The 21,720-nt window shown below is 45.3% G+C and overlaps 1 protein-coding gene across 1 annotated transcript in view; it reads right to left on the reverse strand.

Annotated features, from left to right (window-relative positions):
* SNAPC4 (small nuclear RNA activating complex polypeptide 4) overlaps window positions 1-21,720 on the reverse strand; it is a 676,731-nt gene that overhangs the window by 423,037 nt on the left and 231,974 nt on the right. The window contains exons 12-13 of the mRNA XM_069609574.1: window positions 11,546-11,652; window positions 7,670-7,764 (exon numbers count right to left, since the gene is read on the reverse strand). Of these exons, the coding sequence (XP_069465675.1) occupies window positions 7,670-7,764; window positions 11,546-11,652 (202 nt within the window). The remainder of the gene's footprint in view (window positions 1-7,669; window positions 7,765-11,545; window positions 11,653-21,720) is intronic.

The following is a 21,720-nucleotide window of genomic DNA, read 5'->3' on the forward strand; positions in this document are numbered from 1 at the left end:
GATGTGTGTTATATAGTCAAACTTAGTCTGAAGAAATGTTTATAAAACAATTACACATAGTATCTTTAAATTAGATAAGCATATAGAAAACTGTATGTAAAACCATATAAGGCAATGTAGGAAACCAACTGTAACAATTTTGCCAACAATAATAAACAAAGCTCATCACCTGTAAATAAACATGTTATCAGACAGTAAGAAGAACATCCATAAACATGTTGTCTATGTTGCCACAGCACTGCATGTTATGTTCAACCTGTTGGTAAACAATGGTTGTAGAGGGTTACTTCTGTGTGGCTGCACCCGCACGTGAATGTTCTGTGCTCTGCGCCGCATGTGTTGGTTACCCCTCGAAGGGTCCCTGGGTTGCTGTCACTCGCACAGCGAATCACCAGGAGCATCCTTTGAATGCTCCTGTCTGACGCTCTGCGTGCGAGACAGTATTCAGCAGTTGCCCAAGGGCTTGAGAAGGGAATGGTGCAGCTCCCTTGTTTGGAGTATCTTCTCTCTTCAATATACTCCCCTTGGACTTTCACCTCCGCATCCACTGTCGTTTGTCCCCCTGGGGAGAGTCTCGCCTCAACACAGGTCAACTTGTTATGTAGTTTTGAGGGTTTCATGGAATGTGATAAGATTCCAATAGATTGTGTATACATTTAGCTGTTCACGTGTGCAGAGTGATATTCATCTGATTCATGGTTCGTGGTTATGGTTGTGGAAATATGGCTTCCTCTCATGCAGGGAAGCCAGGTTACAGAAAGAACCAAGACCGTTTTCATGATATCACTTCTAAACGTACTTTCCCTTTAAGGAAAACTCTCCGTATTGGCCGTTTGATGGACAGATGGCGGTTGCCACAGAAACAGTATCATCCGTTACACATGGGACGGACCAGACGAGACATGTGATCAGGTCCTTATCAGTTCTGTTTTAGAGGGAGACAGCGCTTCTGAACTTTTCTCAGTACGCCGTATTTTTGTCATGGAAACTTCACGTTGCCGAATTTCTTGCCTGGTTTTTGGATACTGTTTTCGCTCTGCCCTTGTTGGATTTGGCACTTGGTTATTTCTTGATTTATGAATTACCTGAACTTGGAACGTCCACGACCGGTCTTAAGCCTTACCCCTTAACTTGTTGCCTTACCTGCTCTTCTGTCCCTGCAGCCTCGAATGGGTTCTAACCACTGGTTTCTGGCGACTTGGAACTCTGCCACATCAGCTGTTCATCGATTACTTCGCCTTCATTGAATACGCGAACTGGCACACCAAGAGAGCACCTGTGACACTTTTCTCATAGTTGAGGACGCAAAAACACGCGCACCGAGGGATCAACGCTTTCTTCCTTTCTCAGGACCATCTCTGAGGACGTGAACGCGCGCACCGAGGGATCAGCCGTTTCTTCTTTTCTCTGGACTATCTGTGAGGACGCGAACGTGCGCACCGAGGGAGACTCTAGTTTACTTTGTTTCTTCCTGGATTAAGGAACTGCCTTTGTTACACCGCAGTTCAATCTTTCCATATTTGGCTTTCCTGGTTCTTCATCTTTTCCGATTATTCTTATGAAGTTTCATCGGATTCCTTAGTAAGATCTACTCCTACTTATTACATATCAGTGTACTTCAGGTTAGTGTACTTTGCTGATACTTTGCTTTACTTGTTTAGATCCAACTACTTCCCCTGGCTGTCATTCTCCAATATTCTAGGTCAAAGTCATCATCCAGTACAGGTTAGAAAGTGCTTAGATAGATAATGTTGCGCACTGTAATTCGACGTGTCATTAACAGTGACTTTTTCCTCCTTACAGCCTGGTGTTCCGTGGGATCCATATTCCAACCAATTAGTCCATCTGTATGTGTATTTAAGACATCCAGAGGGTCACATTGGTGGGAAGACTAATATTCTTCACTACGTGTCAAGTAACACGGAAGATGTTTTCTTGGTTTTCTGATTGGCATGATACTGAGACAGGAGGGCCTTCATTATTGGAAATAAATACTTAAGAAAATCTTACCTGGATTCCTGGATGTCCTTTACTTCACCAACACCTGTTTATGTGATGTTGAAGATGGCCGTACGTATATGACTGGACTGCAGGTAGCTGTTGGGCGTGCACACATGTTAGGGACCTCTGTGGAACTTGTGAAAGTACAAGGCTCACTCTCCCAGAAAAAAAGGAGCGAAATAGAGAATTCAATGCCCAACTGCAACCTTCTACTCGAACCTCCACTGATAAATCGCAGTTCCGTCTAGACAATATGTGACGTCTGTAATGCTGTTGCCACCAGCCCGGTGCATAGACCTACACTGCATTCCTACTCCTTCCTCCAACCACATGTTGCCATACATCATGTTCCCCTGATGCCCCTGGCAGAGGACAGCTTGTGTCACAGTTAACACATCCCTGCTGTGGGTGAGGGTGGACTCCTTCTCTCATCACTGTCTACCTCTTGGTTTGGAGTGCTGCTCAGGCAGTCTAAAGCTAATTCTTTGAACTGGCGAACCCTCAGATTCCTAGGCCCTGCCACAACTACTTAAGGAGTGTAAGAGGCTCTGGTGGTCCACCAGATCGAATGCCGCTGAAAGATCCAAAAGGACCAGCAGACCCGCTTCACCCTTATCGGTTATTCCTAGCATGTGTGAGTGCAGATCTAGTAGGGCTGTCTCTGTACTATACAGAGGGCGAAAGTTGGATTGTCTATCGTGGACTTGGCGGATATAGTCGGGGGATAATGAGTACAGCCCATTAGGATCAGTTTGAGGACCAGGGGGGCAGTGCGGGATACTGGAGGAAACAAAACGGTCTCCCAAACCCAAGCTCTGTGACTTCTGTAGAGACACAGAGAGGAGATATTAAACACACCCAGCTAGGCTTCAATGACTTAAGGATGCTGGAAATGTAACTGGCAAGTACTGCAACCTGTTTTGTTAAACTGGTAAATGAAGATCAGAAACCTGCAAATAGCTACTTGCCAGCATTAAATTCGAGACTTGGGAACATGTCATAAAAAAGGTCGCTATACTGAACATATCAAGGCTATGTCAGAAATGCACAGTCATTCATAGAAACCTAACCGATTTCACTGAAAAAATACACCAAATAAATGAAAATAGATTTCACTTCAAGCAACCCCATGCAATGAAATCCACACAAACATTCTACTCATAAAGTCCCCACTCACCCACACAATTAACACCAAATGTCCTCTTCATCCAGACTTTCCTCACTTATTGGTTAATTACATCGTGCTATTGCTGGACTCCTCCGCCAAACCTGGGATCAAACCCATCTTGCAAGACATCATCTCGCTGTCCCCGAGCTAACCGCCTGACCTAAACTGCACTGACCAGCAAGTTCCACTCATACAAAAGTGGACACAATTGTCAAGATATATATTGTACTTCCATTTTCCACACAAAGCCGCCACCTGGACAATTTCAACAGGCACATGGATGCTACTACACATTTACCCTGCATTATCGCATGCAGTTCAAACATACTGTGTCAAACACCCTCTACTTGAACACAAACACTGTTAAACATGAAGCCATACTGAAACAAAGACTCCATATACGTCATGGTCCTTTCTGCGAAAACACTCCTAACATGCAGTACAAACATCCTGAAGATTTGTATTTAGCATGGTAAACTGTTTCTTTGCCTGTCCCATTGAGTCTTAGCACTGAAGCCCTGCCGTAGCCCACAGTCCTCCACAGTAGGCTATGTTTGCAGACAACATACTGTGACGAATCCAGAGTCCCTTCCACTCTAGGGAGGGCCACTCCCTTTAAAGCTACGGAGGTGAGCCCGCTCAGCAAACCCCTCCCGATGGGTCTTGGAAAGGAATACCTCACTGGGAGTGATTCCCCTATGGGTGATTCACCTATAGGGGACACGGTCTCCCATTCCCATAGGGAACTCCCTATACCAAATGTACTTTCCGCTTCTATGGGAGCTAAAAGAGAGGACACAACCTCTCAGTGTTTGGCACAAGGCAATGCTGAATCCCCTTCCTGTTGAAAACACCTGCCGTGCACACCCCATCAGAGGAGCGGAGGATGAATAAAGGGCAAAGGACCCCTGAATGGAGCAGGGGAATCCCAGAGTCAAGACAACTCCCTGACGTGAGAGCGTGGATCAGGGGAGGAGTCGCGCAGAGCTGCTGAGCCAGCAAGACTGCAGAAGCAAGATAACGCCAAAGGGAGATGTAGGAAGTTCATGGAAAAGGCATACAAGGGTAGGACAAGCGAGGCCGCAAGGAGCCGAAGACACCAGGAGGCACTCCGACTATCTGGGTGTCTCATACACTAATTATGCCGATGACACCCAGATACTCATCCCCATCACGGGAGACTATACAGCTGACACCAAATCATTGAATGATGTATACCTTGTCATTCAGGCCTGGATGGCCCTACATGAGCTTTGCCTCAACGATGACAAGACGGAGCTCCTCATAATAGGCACCACTCAATGCCTCAATGAACTAGACCACTCCTTTAAGTCTTTCATCATTGACAGCAACGTCATTAAGGTCTGCAAGGATACAAAAACATTAGGTATCTATCTTGAGTCCACTCTATCTCTGACCAGACAAACCAATGCAGTTAGGTCAGCTTCGGCCTACACTTGCAAACTTACCTTGGCCTGTAGACCATTTATGACCACTCCTAATTGTATCACATTGGCTAGAACTCTCATCATGTCCAAGATAGACTATTGTAGTGCCCTCTATCTTGGGACTAGCCAGTCCAACATCAACAAACTACAAATCACACAAAACAATGCCATTAGAGCGGCATTTAATATTCCTAGAACCCAACATATCTCTGACTTCAGAACCAATCTACACTGGCTTCCAGTCAAGCATAGAATTTCTATGAAAACTCTTGCCCTGACGCACAAGTGCTTGACTAACAAGGCCCCTTCCTACCTATCCAACCGCCTTACCATCCACACTCCTGCCCGTCCCGTGAGAGCGGCTCAAACACACAGCCGATCCTTGCCCAGATTTAAACTACAAACGCTGGGGGTGTGAGCTTCCCTGCCCTAGCCACCAAGCTCTGGAACTCTCTCCCTAACGCTATCAGAACTGAGCCTTCCTTCCAATCTTTCAAGAATAAAATCAAATCATGGCTCTTCGCACAAAATATTTGATTTACCCACTATGACACGGCCTGCTGTCCCTAACTTTTAAGTTAGAGATCATATTGCATTATTGTCTCATTGTTTATTTTGCCCTGTATTCAACTTATGTTGTCACACTGTTCATTTGGTTCATATCTATATGTTCATGTAAATAGGTTGAGCCCAGCTCTCTCGTTATTGTATGTAATTGTAACTTTGTTCTACAAGATTATGGGCCCTGATGCCTGGGAGCCTGGCGCACTCTACAAATAAATAAAATACAAATACAAATGAGACGTGGTGGGCCCAGAGCCTGTCAAGAGACGCAGAGTCCTGAGTCGACCGGAGTATGAGGCCCTCCGTTCTCAAGCAGAGAGCCAGAGAGGAACAAGAGCAAGGTCTGCAGAAGGGGAAGACCGCCTACTTCCAATAGCGGGGTGTGACGAACAAAGCCGGATGCTACCACTGGTGCCGTGACTGACCTTCCCTGGAGCAGGGACCACCACATCACAGGTACGCAGGTTGCCCAGGTGAATGGGGGAGAGAGTGAAACAAGGCCCTAACCTCAACAGGGGGCCACAGTGAACTGAAGAGCGAGAAAGAGCCCAGGCACACGAGGGGTGGTGGGAGCCTGAGAAGCCTCAATGGCTCACCAGGCAGAAGTTTCACAGGGACTCGAGAGAGTCAGACACCCAGAAAAGTCACAAGAACACTGTTGAACTCAATAGAATAGTGGGTTAGGAGACCCCAATCGACTTACAAGGGAAGTACCAACAGAGTGAGCCGGAGATAATTGAGGACACCAGAAACCGGAAACTGATAGAAGTGTGGAGAGAGCAGACAAGTTAGTGGAAGAGGATCAGGGAAATATCCCCCACATAAAGAAGATTGTTTTTTATTGTAATTGCAGGAACTTGCGATTAGTATATTCTGTGGGAAATTCTAAGGAACTTTGTGATAAGACTGACAAGATCTGTTTTACCTAGAAAGGAACCTTTGGTTAAATATATTATCGGACCACGATCCAGGAGGAAGTCTTGGAAAGACTGAGCATTCTCTATCAAGAGACTAAACATTAGTTTAGTTTAGAAAGGCAGGGATATCCCCGTTAGCAATAGGGATAATAAGAAATGTTTCCTTTTTATTTAAATAAACCTACATGTACCAATGTCCTCTGGTGCGAGTCCTTCTTCTGGCTTGCCATAATAGGCAGTGTTGATGACTGTCTTTGCTCTTCTCATTACTGATGCCCCAAGACACACAGGCTCCGAAATATACTTCTTGGTCTTGGAAGTGCCTCGATCCTGGTCAGAAATGCATAAATGCGGTAGGGGCAGTATGAGAAAGCAAGCCCAGTAGAGGGTAAATCTTTGGAGGGGCATGGCAGGGTGAACTCCCCGTCTGTCAATCTCCGCTAAGCACAATGTGCACTTCAAATCGGAAGATGGCCCCTCGCGGCAGTGGTTAGGGGCCATCCAACTCAGTGGCTGGTAGGCAAGTGGCCTGGAATGAGGTGGCCATTTACTGGTAATGTATAACTGTAATGAGGATTCACAGCCCGACAACAGGGAATGTGCAAAGCATGCAAATCTGTGAAAGAGTCGATGCTGAAGAATACTGCATGCATGCCTCACGTAATCATGCACATGGGCCCTCATTCCGAGGTTGGTCGTAGTCATGGCGCAATTTGCGCCATGACTGCCACCAATAACGGGTCCGGCACCGGTATGGTTCAATGGGGACTTACCGGTGTAGTCCGACCTTTGCGGGACTGGTAAGTCCCCATTGAAAATGCCATTCCCCATTCCCATTTGAGCCCCCATAGGGCTCAAATGGCAATGGGGAGGGTGCAACTAACGGGCTCGCGACTTGCGAGCCCGTTATTTGCGCCCTGGTCCCTTAACGGATCCCGTCCACAACGGCTGGTCAGACCAGCCATTAATGGTGGGACCCGCTAAGGGTAGGGCGGTAAGGGATTACCGGCACCAGTCTCCTTACCGGTGCCCGGTATCCCTTATCGCCCACCTTGGAATGAGGGCCATGATCTTTCTTTTTTCTTTTGGCACCAATCACATGGGAAGTGTCCAGCAGTGGGATGGTCAAACATTACATGTAAGGTGAGGGCATGTACCGATTATAGAGGGGGGCTACAAAAAAAAAAGAGATCCAAGCACTGGAAGGGCAATGGAAGAAAATTGCAGATACCCACAGTGGGAGAGCTATGCACCATGACACAGTATGTTAAACTAGGACATTTAATGGTAACATATGTTATGCACATCTACGTCACAATCACATCGCGTCTCCCTGCTGCCACGCTTATTGAGATGCAGATGGCATATCTTTTATAATGCTGCAGTGATTACATCATAAAGTTGCAAAGGGTTGTGAATGTATTTTACACAAAAAGTGAAACAAATGATTGACAACTTCACTCCTTGAGAGAAGAACCCAGAATACAAGAAATTAAACTATACATTTGCTGAACAAGTGTACTTTGCATTTTTATTTGGTTAACAGCAATATTGCTGCCACACTTCTTTACCGGTCTCTGCACTGGGAATCACTCCGACCAGGGACCTCCTCTCGGATCTTATACCAGTCGCGCTCCCCGTAAACGGAAACAGCTTTTAACAATTTCTGCATTAATGACAAAAAAAAAGATATTATTGATAGAAAATGTTCAGACGAACGCCACCACCCTGCAATTATCCTATGGTAAAGTTGAGTTTGTCACACCAGAATGCAGAAATGCAACTGTAGGTATAAATGATAGTCCCTTCTGCTGCATTACCACACTCAATCTGCCACACTTATCCATGTTTAAGGCCCCTCTGTTCCCCCTCTTAATCACCTATAACTAAACCACAATTCACTTCTAGTGTATTCATCCTGACCCACCAACTGCGGATATTCCATTAATAACATTAGCACATGGAGATCGTTGTTGGCCTCCTCTCAGCCAATCGGAATGTTTGGAGTGCAGTCAATAACTACTGGTATTGACTGCGTTCCGAACATTCTGTCTACAAAAGCAGACCCGAAAACAACAACGTAATTTCCAGGCAAGGTTTCTTTTAACAAGCCGCTTCCTCTCTGAGAGGATCTTTTATTTTGCTGCAACATCCTATTTAACACGCAAAAGAGAAAGTTACAACAGGTAAAATGCTTTAGCTTTCTAACAGTGGACTCATTTATATTTACATAAAATGCAAGCTCAGTTCAATCAAGCTTGAAATTTAAATGCTTAATGTAATTTCAATACCGCAAAATAAAACCACATTTCATTTACTATGTTGCCTACTTACTTTGCCCAGTATTAAAGAAACATGTCTACTTAACAACCAAAACTCCAAAACATCTATTACCTCTACCACTACGTGCTAATAACATTATAGAGCTGGGGAGGGGTAATTATCGCTTGGGATAATGACCCTTACCCAAATTATGAACTTTGGCTTCGCCGCGAGCCGTAACTTGGTGGTGGTCATTATCCCACTATAATGACCCCTCCCCTCAGTCCATAGGGCTACAACATTCCCTTTCACTTTCTACTTTTTAAAATGAATGATATTCCCCCATCTTAGATCCCATGCAATGCCTACACATTCAAGAGCAACAATGTAGTTCTCTTGTAAAGTGTATGGGCCTCATTACGAGAGTGGTGGCCTGGAAACAAGAGTGCCGGTAAGCTTACCAGCACCCTTATTTCTGGGCCGCCACACAACAAGTCTTTGTGGCGGGGCAGCTGCCTGCCAGGCACAGCGGCCCGGCAGGCAGAGTTGTCATGGAAGTCCTGGCACCGTCAGCAACGCTGCTCGTGCTTCTGAGTTCCAATTCCCGTGGGGTCCGGTAGACTTACCGAATCCCCCTCCTGACTTCCCGCTCCGCCAGGACCTGTAATGTTCCGGTGGCACTGGGAAGTCAGATGGCAGATCAGGTGTTCCGGGTACGGCGGCAACCCGCCGGCAGCACCAGCGGGTAACCGCCGTAATCATAATGAGGTCCTATATCACAAACTACTCCACACTCCTTTTCCTACCTACATTCTTTTGTTGCTCCACCTTACAAATGTCCATGTGAAGTCATCTTTAACCCCCTTTCTTCTCCCCCGCCAGACTCTGCTGTTTCTCTTAAGACTTAATTGTATCATGTGTTGGTGCATGAAAAAGACGAGGATTGATTCAAGTCACGGGTGGTGTACAGGTGATAAGCACATCTGCACACATGACGTATCGCTGCAGGCAAGTGTCTGCCCTAGTGGTAAGGGGAAGACGCAATGGCATCATGCTGTCTTCCAGCCTCTCCACTTTTAGGAGAAAGAGAGAAGACTCCGCAAGCCAAGTTGGTGGCCGAACTTCACTGAAGCTTTTGAAGCTAGTTAGCACGAATGGTGGACAAGCCTTCAAGTTCTCAATGCAGATCATATTTCTTAATCAATAAAAATCATAGTTCAAATTAGTTCTAACCTTTCAAACCCCTGTAGAGCTGACTGAGGAGGGCAGGCAAACCAAGTCTTAAAACAGTCAATTCACTTGTGTATGGTTCAAACCATAGGTCTCCATTTGTAAGAATTAAGTTCGAATTGCTTTGTCTTGAGAAAAAGGCCAATTATCAGAATAACATATGAAATTAAATAAAAACAAAACAATATTCAAAGAAATTATATAAAACAGGAAAATAGGACAATAGTTCGTGCTGGTCGACCAGGCACTCAACTCTGGGTTCAAATCTTTAGAATACTTTAGAAAGTGAGATCCAAATGGTTTCAATTATTCAAACTAATTTAGACCCCCCCAATTATTTAGATAGGGTCCAATCAAATTTGAACTGGTTCGTCAAACCCGAGTCCGTACCAATGTCAGTCACTGTTGGCTTTTGTCATAGGATATTTTCAGCTCCTGCTCCAAGCACACTCAATGCATAAAAACAAACAAATGTGTGAAGTAACTTTGTTCAGCTGTAGCAACGTCTTCTGCTAGGTAGCCTAGACCCATGGCCATCGATTCTGGCAGACAGTCTTACCCGGGAGTCTTTTCTCAGACATTTTTCCAGACGCAGGCTCGGCGCCAGATTCTCAAAACCTGATCGAGCGCATTTTAGCGCTAGCGCAAATTAAAGGAGCGCAGAGAACGTGCTTCTGTCATTTGCACCATTTTTAGACATTTCAGGAGGTGCTGTACAGTGGCACAAGGATGCGCTGTCCAGCCCCGTTGCATACGCTCCCGACACTAATGTAGGACAGGCTCCCAGCAAACACGTAGTTGCTGGGAGCCCATTTCACAGAGAAAAGGGGATCTCTGTGAAATGATTGGGAAAAAAAGAATTTCCATCCCCCAAATGCTAGTAAGACAGCTGCGGGTTCAAAGACAAATCATGACCCTGCCCCGATTTGTCCCTCCACCTGCATCTCTTTCAAAAGACGCAGCGGGATGCTCCTCGTTTCAGGGCATTTAAAAGCGCATCCAGTTTGTGAATTCGGGATTCACTTTTAAAATGCCCTAAAATGCGCCCTTAAATGCACAAAGGGGTAAAAGGGCATCTGAATGAGCGCATCTCCGATGATCTATGAGAATTGGGCTGACACCTGTCGCAAGGCTAGCGCATCTCCTGACTTGTGCCAAATAAAGCTTCTCTGAGGATTCTTCACGGAATCAGGGCCACTATGAAGCCATGGGCCACTATGAAGCCATGGAAGATGCAGAATTACTGAAAAAGACGTAGAGCTGCTTAAGCAGGAGTGTGGTGCAGCTGTGCCCAGCAACTGCCCCTGCAGCAAAAGTTGCAGCTGAGATCCCGCAGTGGCAGTTCCAGTAGGAAAATAACTCCTACAAGTGCCAAGGTTCCCTTTGGGTTCTTAGTCTAACTCTAGCCTTGGTCTTTACCCGTCACATGTCCTGGACACAGTCAGCTGTCGGGGCACTCAGTGTGTCTTCATTTGGGTCTCCAAGGGATGGCCGAAGGGCTTCATGAGAGCAGTGTTTCTTGAGGGTGTGCTGCCCAGCTGGCATCAGCAGGGCCAGGGATAAGGGGATGGTTATTAAGTCTGGTCTCTCTGTCAGCTAAGAGTCTGGAACAGGCTGCTCTTTCAAAAGCTTTACTATGTTCACCGGCACACACCCTTTATTCATTTAGTCTGTATTCCTCTCCGAAGTCAAATTTGTTTTCCTAACATTTTCCAAAGTTAAGTATGCAATGACTAATCAGCTCAGTACAACAGGGATCTGTTGCTTATACAACAATCTCCTCATATTCAAATTTTTGGAAAGCATTGCCTTGCTTTCAAATCTTACAGCTTTTACAAAGGCATATCCGAAATATATAGGTGGGCAGATCACATCAAATTCTAAAAAATATAAAACGAAATAGCTAGTCTTAGTCTACAATTTGAAATACAAAAAAAGGAAGTCTGGGAACTTACCTCATCTTCCTCTTTCGTCCAAGGACCTTTTTTCAATCTAGGATCCACAGACTTGGTCCAGCGATAGATCAGCTGGAAGGTATCCCTGCCCTCCATGTAATATGCAACTAAAAGTCCAAATATAAAGGAAGGTCATTTCAAAGTGAAATATGAGATCGACTTCTCAGCATGAAAGTCTAAATATCAAGGGCTCATTTTCTAAGTCTACAGAGCGTAGAAGTAAAGTGTAAAACCAAGGCATAAGTGGTTTACGCCATGCTTTTGTGCTCTGGGGTTTAACATTCTATTTGGAGATGGAGTGAGGGCACTGTACGGATTATACATTGCTGTTGTGCAGTTGCACTACTCCTTCAAATACCACATGGTTTTACCCGATTGGCATTTTCGGACCAGCGTAAAACCCAGAGATCTTTTAAGATTCATTGAAACGGTGTCTGCCATGTGAAAATGAGGCAGCATTTACACTTTTTGCGAAATAAAGTGTAAAAACAAAATATAAAGCGGATTACAATTGCACAGAGTTAACCCAACACATGTTAAGTGCTAATGTTGGTGGACCCATCCATGGAATTACCACTTTTTGTAAAATGGCTCCTGGCATTCTTTGAATAAATTTGCAAGCTATAAACTTCTTAATATATTCAAGGTTCTTTTTCAAACAAAAATTAATAGGACAACTATTGTACTATTGTGTTATCAGCCCTCACAAAACTTCACCTAACCTAACACAATATATGACCTCTAGTTTTCTTTTAAATGAGTTTGAGGGCCGGGAGGATAGCTCAGGGGCAACGCGCCTTCGAACCAAAATGACGCAGAGCAACACATGTTTGATCGCCAGGTCTACGCTTAGAAACCTCTGGGTATTAAGCGAGTTATAAATAACCAATTACAACTACAATTCTCAAAGCCTTTCAGTTAACTTCTGCAGCAAATAGGTCCCTTTTTAAATAGGGTGTTGAATTAAATACAGATTGCAAAATGCAAATGTATTTGTTCAATGCACAGCCATTTCCTACGCAACAGCAAAAAATGGTCACTCAATATATGAAAATCAATACATTATAATGAAAGAACTAAGAAAAATGTCAAGTGAATGAGGACAATTTGATGCAAAACAAAACTGTGTGGAAGCGGTGGAGAACCAGGGTTTGAAAGGGGGAGGGATGTGGTAGTGGCAATGGGAAGCGGGGTTGTCCCCCAGATAATAAGAGCGGGAAGCTGGAAGTAGATGAAGGGCGAAGGAAAGAGCATCATTTCTAGGGCTGTCCCCCAGAGCGGCTAGGCGGGAGGCGGCCGAAGATCAGAGCAGAAAATTAGTTAATTTTCCAACTCATGTGCGCTATAGATCTGCGCAATGGGGTGGGGGTTGGATTACTTTCGCAATAGACACATAGAACATTTATTTGAGAATGCTGCTTGCAGAAACGTTCTTCAACTAGTTCCAGTTGCAGTACATTGTTTGCAGAATGATAGCTCATTAAGCAGGGAACGGGACCTACTACGAGCTTCTGAATGATATAAAGTAGAATCTAGGGCAATTACTTCCTATCTTGTTCTAACTACTGACTGTCCCTTCTCTACATAAAACAACAGAGTTCTGCACTGTGACCTGGCACTGTAACCTCAAGTCCTGGGAGCACCGAGCTTTCAACTTTAGTGCTACAAGGTGTGCATCATTGGCTGCAGCCTCCAGCAATGTTTCTCATGGCCAATGAACTGGATTAGGAGGTGGATTAGTCAATACTTCGGGTGGGCCGAGATGAGCATTTTGTGTTTAGGGATTCAGACCTTCTAGAGACAAAAATTCAGACCTAATATCCATGAAAGATGACCTCCCGAAGGCTTTGGACAAGTCCTTCAACTCCAAAATACACATCAGGCAAGCCCTCCCCTCCGCCCCCCCACCCCTGATCAGCCCTGCTCCCAAATATACCAACTCATGCGACCCATTGATACAGACACTCTCATCACCGTTACTGCCAAATCAAAACCTGCACACTTCCTAGATGATGCATGCCCATCTCAATCTGCATCCACTTTTATCACGACCCCTGCTCCCCACTGGCTCAAGCTCATCAACTCCTGCCTCTCAAATGGCACTATTCCCTCTGGACTCAAACTGGATAAGTCTCACCCCTCCTCGAAAACCCATCTCTCGAGCACAGGCTCCCAGAAAACTACCGGCCCATCACTATTCTGCCATACTGCTCCAGAATCGTGGAACGCTTTGTCACATACCAACTGCAACAACCCATTACCACAAATCATCTACTCAACCCCTTCCAATCTGGCTATCGACCTGGATACAGCACAGAGACCGCTACACTTCACAACCACAATGACCTCAACAACATCACTGACAAAGGACACACAGCACTACTTATACTCCTCAACTTCTCTGTAGCCTTCCAAACCATCGACCATGCCATTCTACTGGACATCTTAGCACACACAATGAAACTCTCAGGCACCGTGACTGGTTAACCTCCATCCTTACTAACAGGACACACTTTGTCTCAATGCCCCCTTTTTAATCTGCCTGCACCCCAGTCAAATAAAGCGTCCCACAAACCCCCTTCCTATTGTCACTCCTCTTCAACCTTTATGTCGAATCCCTTGGATAGATCTTTGCCAAACCCAACATCCATGTCCACCAATGTGCAGACAAAATTCAAATATACTACCATCCAAAGCTGTCTCTCCACCATCACCAGCTGGATGGCCACCCACTTCTTCAAGCTAAACTCTTCCAAAACAGAATACCTCATCTGCCCCCTAGCAAAACTCAAACTCACCCTCTGGATCAAAAACCTCACCATAGACAACCCCACATATCCCTTCCCACACCTGTTAAATCCCTAGGCTTCACCATCGACCCCACCTTTCCTTCACATGCCACATAGCTGCTGCCACCAAAACATGCAACCTACAATTACACCTATGAAAGCTCAGACACATCGTTCCCCATGATGGCATCCGAAATGCTGTCCAAGCACTGGTTATCTCCAAGCTGGACTACAGCAATTCTCTTCTCATGGGACTCCCCAACAGTATCATTGCCCCGGCAAGACAAATAAAACACAGCAGCCAGACTCATCTTCCAACTTTCCAAACATTCACACATCACCTCAGCTCTAGCCCAGCTCCACCGGCTCACCATACCGCAAAATATTGCCTTCAAAGGACTCTGCACTGTTTTCAAACCAAGCCATCCACCACAAAATCCCATTTTACCTTCACGATAAACTAAAATCCACCACCCTCACAAATACTAGACAAGCAAACCAGCAGCACATATTCCACTCTGCAAACTAACATGCACACAAAAACAGTTATTTACCCAGTAAGCATCCAGAGTTTGGAACACCCTACCTCTTCACAGCCGCACTCAGAGCCTCAAAACATACTGGCTTCCCTACACATAACCCTGCCACTCCACCTCACCTGCTACCACTTGACTATCCTAATCTTCCTATCCTATCGTGAAAGTATTTTGTAACTTCAGTTTCACTTCCCACCTTTTCAAACTTTGAACTTTCTAAGGTGCTCCGAGACCCTCCAGGTAGGGCCAGCGCTAAACAGAAATTCCAATAAATAAATAAACATTCCCGTTATTCTCTTTCTCCACGACCTTTCAGCAGCCATTGATACTGTTTCTTACACTACCTTAATATTCATCAACTTTGGTATACACAAAGATGTCCTTCAAATTGGTCTCCTTCTCCATTCACCTCGCAACGAGATAGCTCCAAGTCCTTCCTTTCCCAGCCATCCTGCCTTACCTGTGTGCCCTCAGAGGATCTACCCATGCCACCTGGCTCTTGATCTTAATCCCCATACTGACATAATCTTACCTTTTTCAGCTTCTTTGCAAACCTACGCCAGTGGCACTCAGATTGCATTCAAACTCAAGAGCATCTCGTCGGATCCACGGAGCATCTGGACCTGCCTACTAAAAGTCCAAGACTGAATGGTCAACAATAGTTTCAATGCATCTAAAACTGCAATCGTCTACTTCAGTTATCCTCCTGCACTACTATTTCCCTGGCCTGCTGCTCTTGCACCTCCATCTCCTCTTAGGTCGCCAGCAAAAAAAAACGGACGTGATTTTCGATGGACTACTCACCAATGAGGTAGATTCACCAAAATGACAGGGATAACCAAAGTCAGATGACATGCACTTAGACCTGACCCATGCCATCTCACAAAGTCACATCATATGACCTTTGGCCCCAACAGCATCAGCAACAGTGTGTGGTTTAAGGATGTAACAAGCTAAAACAAAAATGCAGTTACATTTAAATAGCAGATACTGCACGCCTAATTTTCTATTGGTACTTAAATAGATATTATTAGTACTCAATAGTAGTCAGTGCATCGACCTTTGATGAATAAAGGGCTGAGTCACTCCTGCAGGAATCAAACACAGGACTGCCGGCTCCACAGAGAAGCCAGAAGCAAGCATTTACATCATGATCTATCATAAAAATCTACCTGTAGGCAATACTAAACCGTACAAACTAGTCTGTATAGTCTTCCATATTTATTTTCATGTGGGACATAGGACCATACTCTTTGCCCATGATTTTCTGACTTTGCCACCTCTGACATCAGTGGAGTGCAAAGTTAAATAGTGCATGACATATTAAAATGAAGCTACGAAAAGGAAAGCTTTTTGGCCACACAGCCGTTTTAACAGTGAATGTGTTCAGAAAAGCAGTGCATGTATTTGTAGCTATATACAATAAAACAATGCAAACATGTTTTGCTTGTAATGCACGTGGTAACTTGCAAGTATTTTCTTCTTGTTAAATGTTGTCTCGGTCCTTGTACACATAACGGCATGTATGGCAGAGCTTCCCAGTCAGATTGCTGGTAAAACAGATGTCTTGAGGATCACTTGCTATGGGTAGTAAAATGAAGCACAGGGGTAACAACTGCTACCTCTGGGGACCCCTAATTGACAGCCCTGTTACTCACATTCTCACAAAACAAAAGGTCTACAAGGTTACTTTTAACAAAATGCACTTCCAACTACAAGTGCTCCAGCACATTCTCCTCCTACACAGGAGTGAGTGCCAGAGCTTAATTTGTGGGGGTGTTTGCCAGGGATCAGCCCAGGCACTTATTTCTGAGCCCTGGCACTTATTGTCTGAGACACAATTGGACTATGATGTGGTGTTTTGGCAACTTTATTATTTAACTGCCAGTCACATATTAAACACCTATAGAATCAGAGCAAAATGTAAATGATAATTGTGTTTAAAGAGGTATGCAGTGATTTTACTGGATTAAAAATAACGAACAACATTTTCACCTAAACATTTTGGGGAAGGAGTTGGGGTGGGATTATAAACTAAGGGAAATGGTGCTGGGGGGAGGGGGTGACACCCCCAAATAAAACAAATACAAAATTTGGTCGTTTTTTCGGTACAAAAGTTTGGTTAAGAGTTTTTTTTAAATTAAGTACAATCCCATGTAACCGTTTAAGGACACAATTAAACGTGTCTCATGTCAAGACACAATGAGTATTTTATTTTATGTGTATGTTGATTGGCATTTGTAAATCACATTTCTGCCATATTGAGTACATCCATCAAACACAATTAACCGATGGGAGTTGCAGCTTTAACCCCATATATGTTTACAGCATGGGGAGCACCCGTGGGTGGTGGAAACAATGGGTGTGGAGCTGCCCACCCTGATGTGTCATGGGCGTGCTAGAAAATATTTGAGCCCCTGCAGTTATTATTTTACAAATTAAGCACTGGTGAGTGCAGGCTAGCGAAACCTAGCTAGCAAGATCAGGTAGGTATGAGTGGGCACGTTTGGCACAAGGCAGTGTGTAGGGTTGAGACCCTGACATGAAGGGGCCAAGCCCACAGTGGGAGGCTGGAGTACACGGCGTGGCATCGAGCAGGACCACAGTATGAGTAGAGGGGTGGTGAAGAGGACACGCAGGACCATAGGAGGGGGAGGTGACAAGAGTCCTCTTCGCCCACTTGCGGAAACCTGGAGAGGCAAACCTAGATGGCTCTGTCTTAACCTTGAAGAGAAAGCCTACTACTACGTACATCTAGTGGGGGAAAAACAGTGGCATCTACTGGAACTGAAAGTAGCATAGGCTGTGGTTGCACCCCATCCACAACCAGAGACGAGCAGGAAAAAAAAACAGAGAGAGTACCTTTGAGACAGAGTGACGGCGAAGTACCCCGAACTTTATGAACTTTATAAGGAAACCTGTATGCTGTACGAACCATTGAAAAAAGACTATCCAAACTCTGGAGTTTGACCCTGGAGAAAACCTTTGTGTGCTAAATCAAATCCATTTTCTCCTCAGAATTGCCACTGTGGACCTCATCCTGCTTTTAAACGTGTCAAAAATCAGACGTTGTTGTCCTCTACGACGCGGCTGTGCCTGCAGACCACACCTTTTAACTCACCAATCAACAAATACAATAATAAGTCATTTTCCAACTGTGATTCCCTCCGACAGTGGGTTTAGAGAATGTCTAGGTTTACTATATTGTACATTACATATGGTGATGAAATTATGTGGAGCTGAGCCGCTATGTGGTTGCAGTCAGCTCCTTCCTTGGTCCTCCAGGCTCCTAATGGAGCTTGGAGGACCAAGAGTTGTGCTTGCTAGATCCTTGTGAGGGTGGGCCAGTGGTGAGTCAGCAAGTGTCACGACTGTGCCACTGGACACCAATTGGCAATGAATTTGGACCATTTGGGACTCATTCATTACCATAATCCTCCCTGGACAATACATATTCATATTTTTGACTTTACTTTCTGTTTGCAAGACTTTGGAACTTCCTTACTTAATTTAACAAACTACTTATCCCATAATTCACCTTGTTGCACTTCTCATTCCCTGGCTATTCCTATGCAGCAGTCTTAGAACTACAATCTCCATAAACCTTAGAGACCCGTGCTGCTTTCAATTTGCCAGGACCAGAAAGGGAGGAGGCAGATTACCTTCAGGTGTTGTGCTGCAGGTGCTGCCAATTAGTCTGCTTCAACACAGGGCAGGTAAGTATTTAAGTAGCTGTCTGCAGAAGCACAGGGCTCTTGCATTGAGTTTGCTCCCAGCCCTTTGTGCCTTGGAATTATGCGGTTTCCTGTTGCTGCCAGAACCTGCTCCTGTTCCAGTGCCCTATGTTCCCTGCCCTGCTACTCTGCCTGCTCTCCCCTGACTACTGCCCTGCTCCTCTGTGCTTCCTGCACTGCAACACTGCTCCCTTGCTTGCCGTTTTCTGTTCCCTGTTTTCTGTTCCCCTTGCTCTCTACCACCTATTATCTTGTTCCCTGCCTGCAGATCCTTGTTCTATGCCCATACACCATGAAACCTGGCTATACCGCCCTAGATTCCATTCCTGAGTTTCCTTGTTATTCTAGGCCAGAGTTACGGTCCTTTGTATTCCAGTTACACCCTACAGTCCAGTGCTTGTTATTCCAGTTCAGAGTTTCAGTCCCGAGTTCTCCTTGTTCCTGGTCTACAGTTCAGTCTGCTGTTCTGTTACGCTCACCTGGCTCCCACAGAGGCGTCGATCTGAACTGGACAGCTGCGGTCTCCACCAATGTGACGCGTAGGGCCGAGATGACGGACTCGACTGACCCACCTAGCTTCGTTTGCTTGGCCCGTAGGAATATTCTTCTGCAAATGGAGAAAGGGAATTAACCACCCATGGAGTTGAGCGTAAATTCCCCCCACCCCCACTGTTCTCCCCACAGATCACCTTTGATGTCCCCTCTATAGTCTCACCTGATGGTTTGAAAAGATGAGCTCTCCATCCTGCATTGAGCGCGGGGGCGCGTTGATAACCAGTTGCTTCACTGGCTTGAAGGAATTGGTGAGTTCCAGAACAATATTAACTCCAAAAAATATGTAGTTCGTAAGAGTTCCTCGTGGTAGCTGACGAAGTTCAGGTAAGGATTTGGCTTATCCTACACAGTTCAATAAAATAAGGCCAGAATGTAAGCTGCTTGTTCCCTTATTCAGGTGTGGCGAGAAAATATGAAGTTTGGGGAATTATGCCTCCGGCGGTAAAATTAGGTACGTCTATTGCGGTGAGGAGAGTTCCCCTTATTTGTCCCGTTGTCTCACCTTGTCGTCCTTTTTTTCCCCTTAGGGGCCGGGGTGCGGCGAGGATGCAATGGAGACTGCGCCGACCCGTGAAGAGGAATAGAACCCCCGGCGGTAATCAGGTAAGTCTATTGGGGTAGTTACTATTGCCTATGTTTATTTCCTTGGCTCACCTTTGCTGTTCTTGTGTTCCTCTTAGGTGCCAGAATGCGGCGGGAACGTACAGAAGGATGCAGTGGATCGTGAGGATGCTGCGAAGGCTGGTGAGTTCAGCGCGGCGCTGCAGCAAGCGAGGCAGCGCGCGTAAATGCTTCTTTCTTCCAGCTCGAAGGTGCGGTGGATCCGGAATTCAGGTAAGGATCGAAGGTTTGCTCTTATTCTAACCTTATCGGGCGTGGTTTAAATAGCCTCCAAAGTGGTCCCAGGTAAGTATTCTTCCCCAGCCCCACCCGAGTAAAAAAATAGTCCCTAGGTAAAATAGTCCCTTCCAAGCCTCATTTGGCTTGGAGCTCTGCAGCATGGTCTGCACCAGGTAAGCTTGCAGCATGGTCTGCATCAGGTTCTACTCTATGAGCCTGGCGCCTATGGCGCCAGGACTGACTCTCCATATGAGCCTGGCGCCTACGAGCCCCTAGCAGGGGCTTTTGGGCTTGCTCAAAATAACTTGATGCCTGCTTCCGGGGTTGCTGAACCTGGTCTGGTTTCCCGGGGGTAGGCATCATGACATGTTCCTTCATTCCGGTCCATAGTTTCTAGACTGCAGTTCCAGTCTCCTGTAGCATTGCACTTGGATTCTTCTCTACTTGCTTTTTCTCTTTCATTCCTGGTCTCTGTCCTAAACTTTTCTTACTTTGACTGCCTATTTTTCCCTAGATATTTCTGTTACTGTTCTTGTCCTCACTCGTGCTTTTGTTATTCCTTTGTTCAGAGTTTAGCTGCTGGGTTTCCCAGCAGGCAATCTCTGCCCCTTTCTTTGTCTCGTTTTATATGTAGTCTATAGTGAATTTAATGTAACAGTGTGTTGCACTCTGTTCCCTCAGAGGGCATCTGCTGAAGGTTCCGGATGGACCCATACTGGCTTGTCTCATGTAAGTACACTCCTTGTTTGTGCCCTAGGGTCCAGGGACAGAAGCCACTCTTGCTGCCCCCTCCCATGGGCTTGCAGGGTGTGGTGCCTGTAAAGGTAACTTGCACAGAGACATTGAGCTTCCCTTATATCTTTGGGTTGTCTCTAGTCCAACCTGTGTATACACCCTTGGTGGGGTTCTTCACTGTTTGCCCAGTGTATGGTTCCCATCCCTTCTAGTTCACCATTGAGGTTTGCCCTTAATTCCTATTCCGTTGTTCAGAATTACATTGCCTATTTTTCCTTCTTGTCTACCTGCCTGCTGTATACGTTTGCCTCCCCCTTACATCTGCATATCCAGCCCAAACCTACCTGGCTGTCCTGTGCAAATCCTGAAAGTCTGACCACGAAGAAAACTTCCCAGGTGGATGTCAGTTTTAGTGCATGGTGCACTTCTCCAACCTTCGGTAAGTGCAAAATTGCTGCCAAAATGCTGAACAAAGGAGGTTCTGCTAGAATGGAGCTAGCCCAAATCCTTTAGGAGAAAATGCTCTGTTTCGAGGCTTTTCACATGAAAGTGGACAAATCACTTCAGACAATGGCATCAATGAAAGTCAGTCTGGAGTTGATGGAGACCAGACTTTGAGGCTGCTTAATAAAATGAGGTCTATATGGTTAGGTTGGTTTTAAGGTAATACCATAAACTATTCAATTCTTCTCTGGCTAGCCCAAACCCAAGTTAAGCATGCTACCCTCTGCCCCTACAAGCTGTATAAGCACGTAAAGCGGTAAAGCCATAAAACCGTTATAAAGCAATCTGAAAAATACTTGTTCTGCGCGATTAGGTTGTCTGACTGGCAAAACCTATTTCATTGTAACCCCATGAATTCAGAAGGATATAAAAGATGGTTCATTTTTAAAACCACGAATTCAAAAAGAATAAACATGTCATGATTCAATGTCTAGACCAGCTTTACACAACTGACCTATCCTTGCAAAAAGCATAAGAGTTCA

The sequence above is a fragment of the Ambystoma mexicanum genome, chromosome 8, assembly GCF_040938575.1.
Source record: "Ambystoma mexicanum isolate Mex_15411 chromosome 8, UKY_AmexF1_1, whole genome shotgun sequence".
Classification (NCBI taxonomy): Eukaryota; Metazoa; Chordata; class Amphibia; order Caudata; family Ambystomatidae; genus Ambystoma; species Ambystoma mexicanum.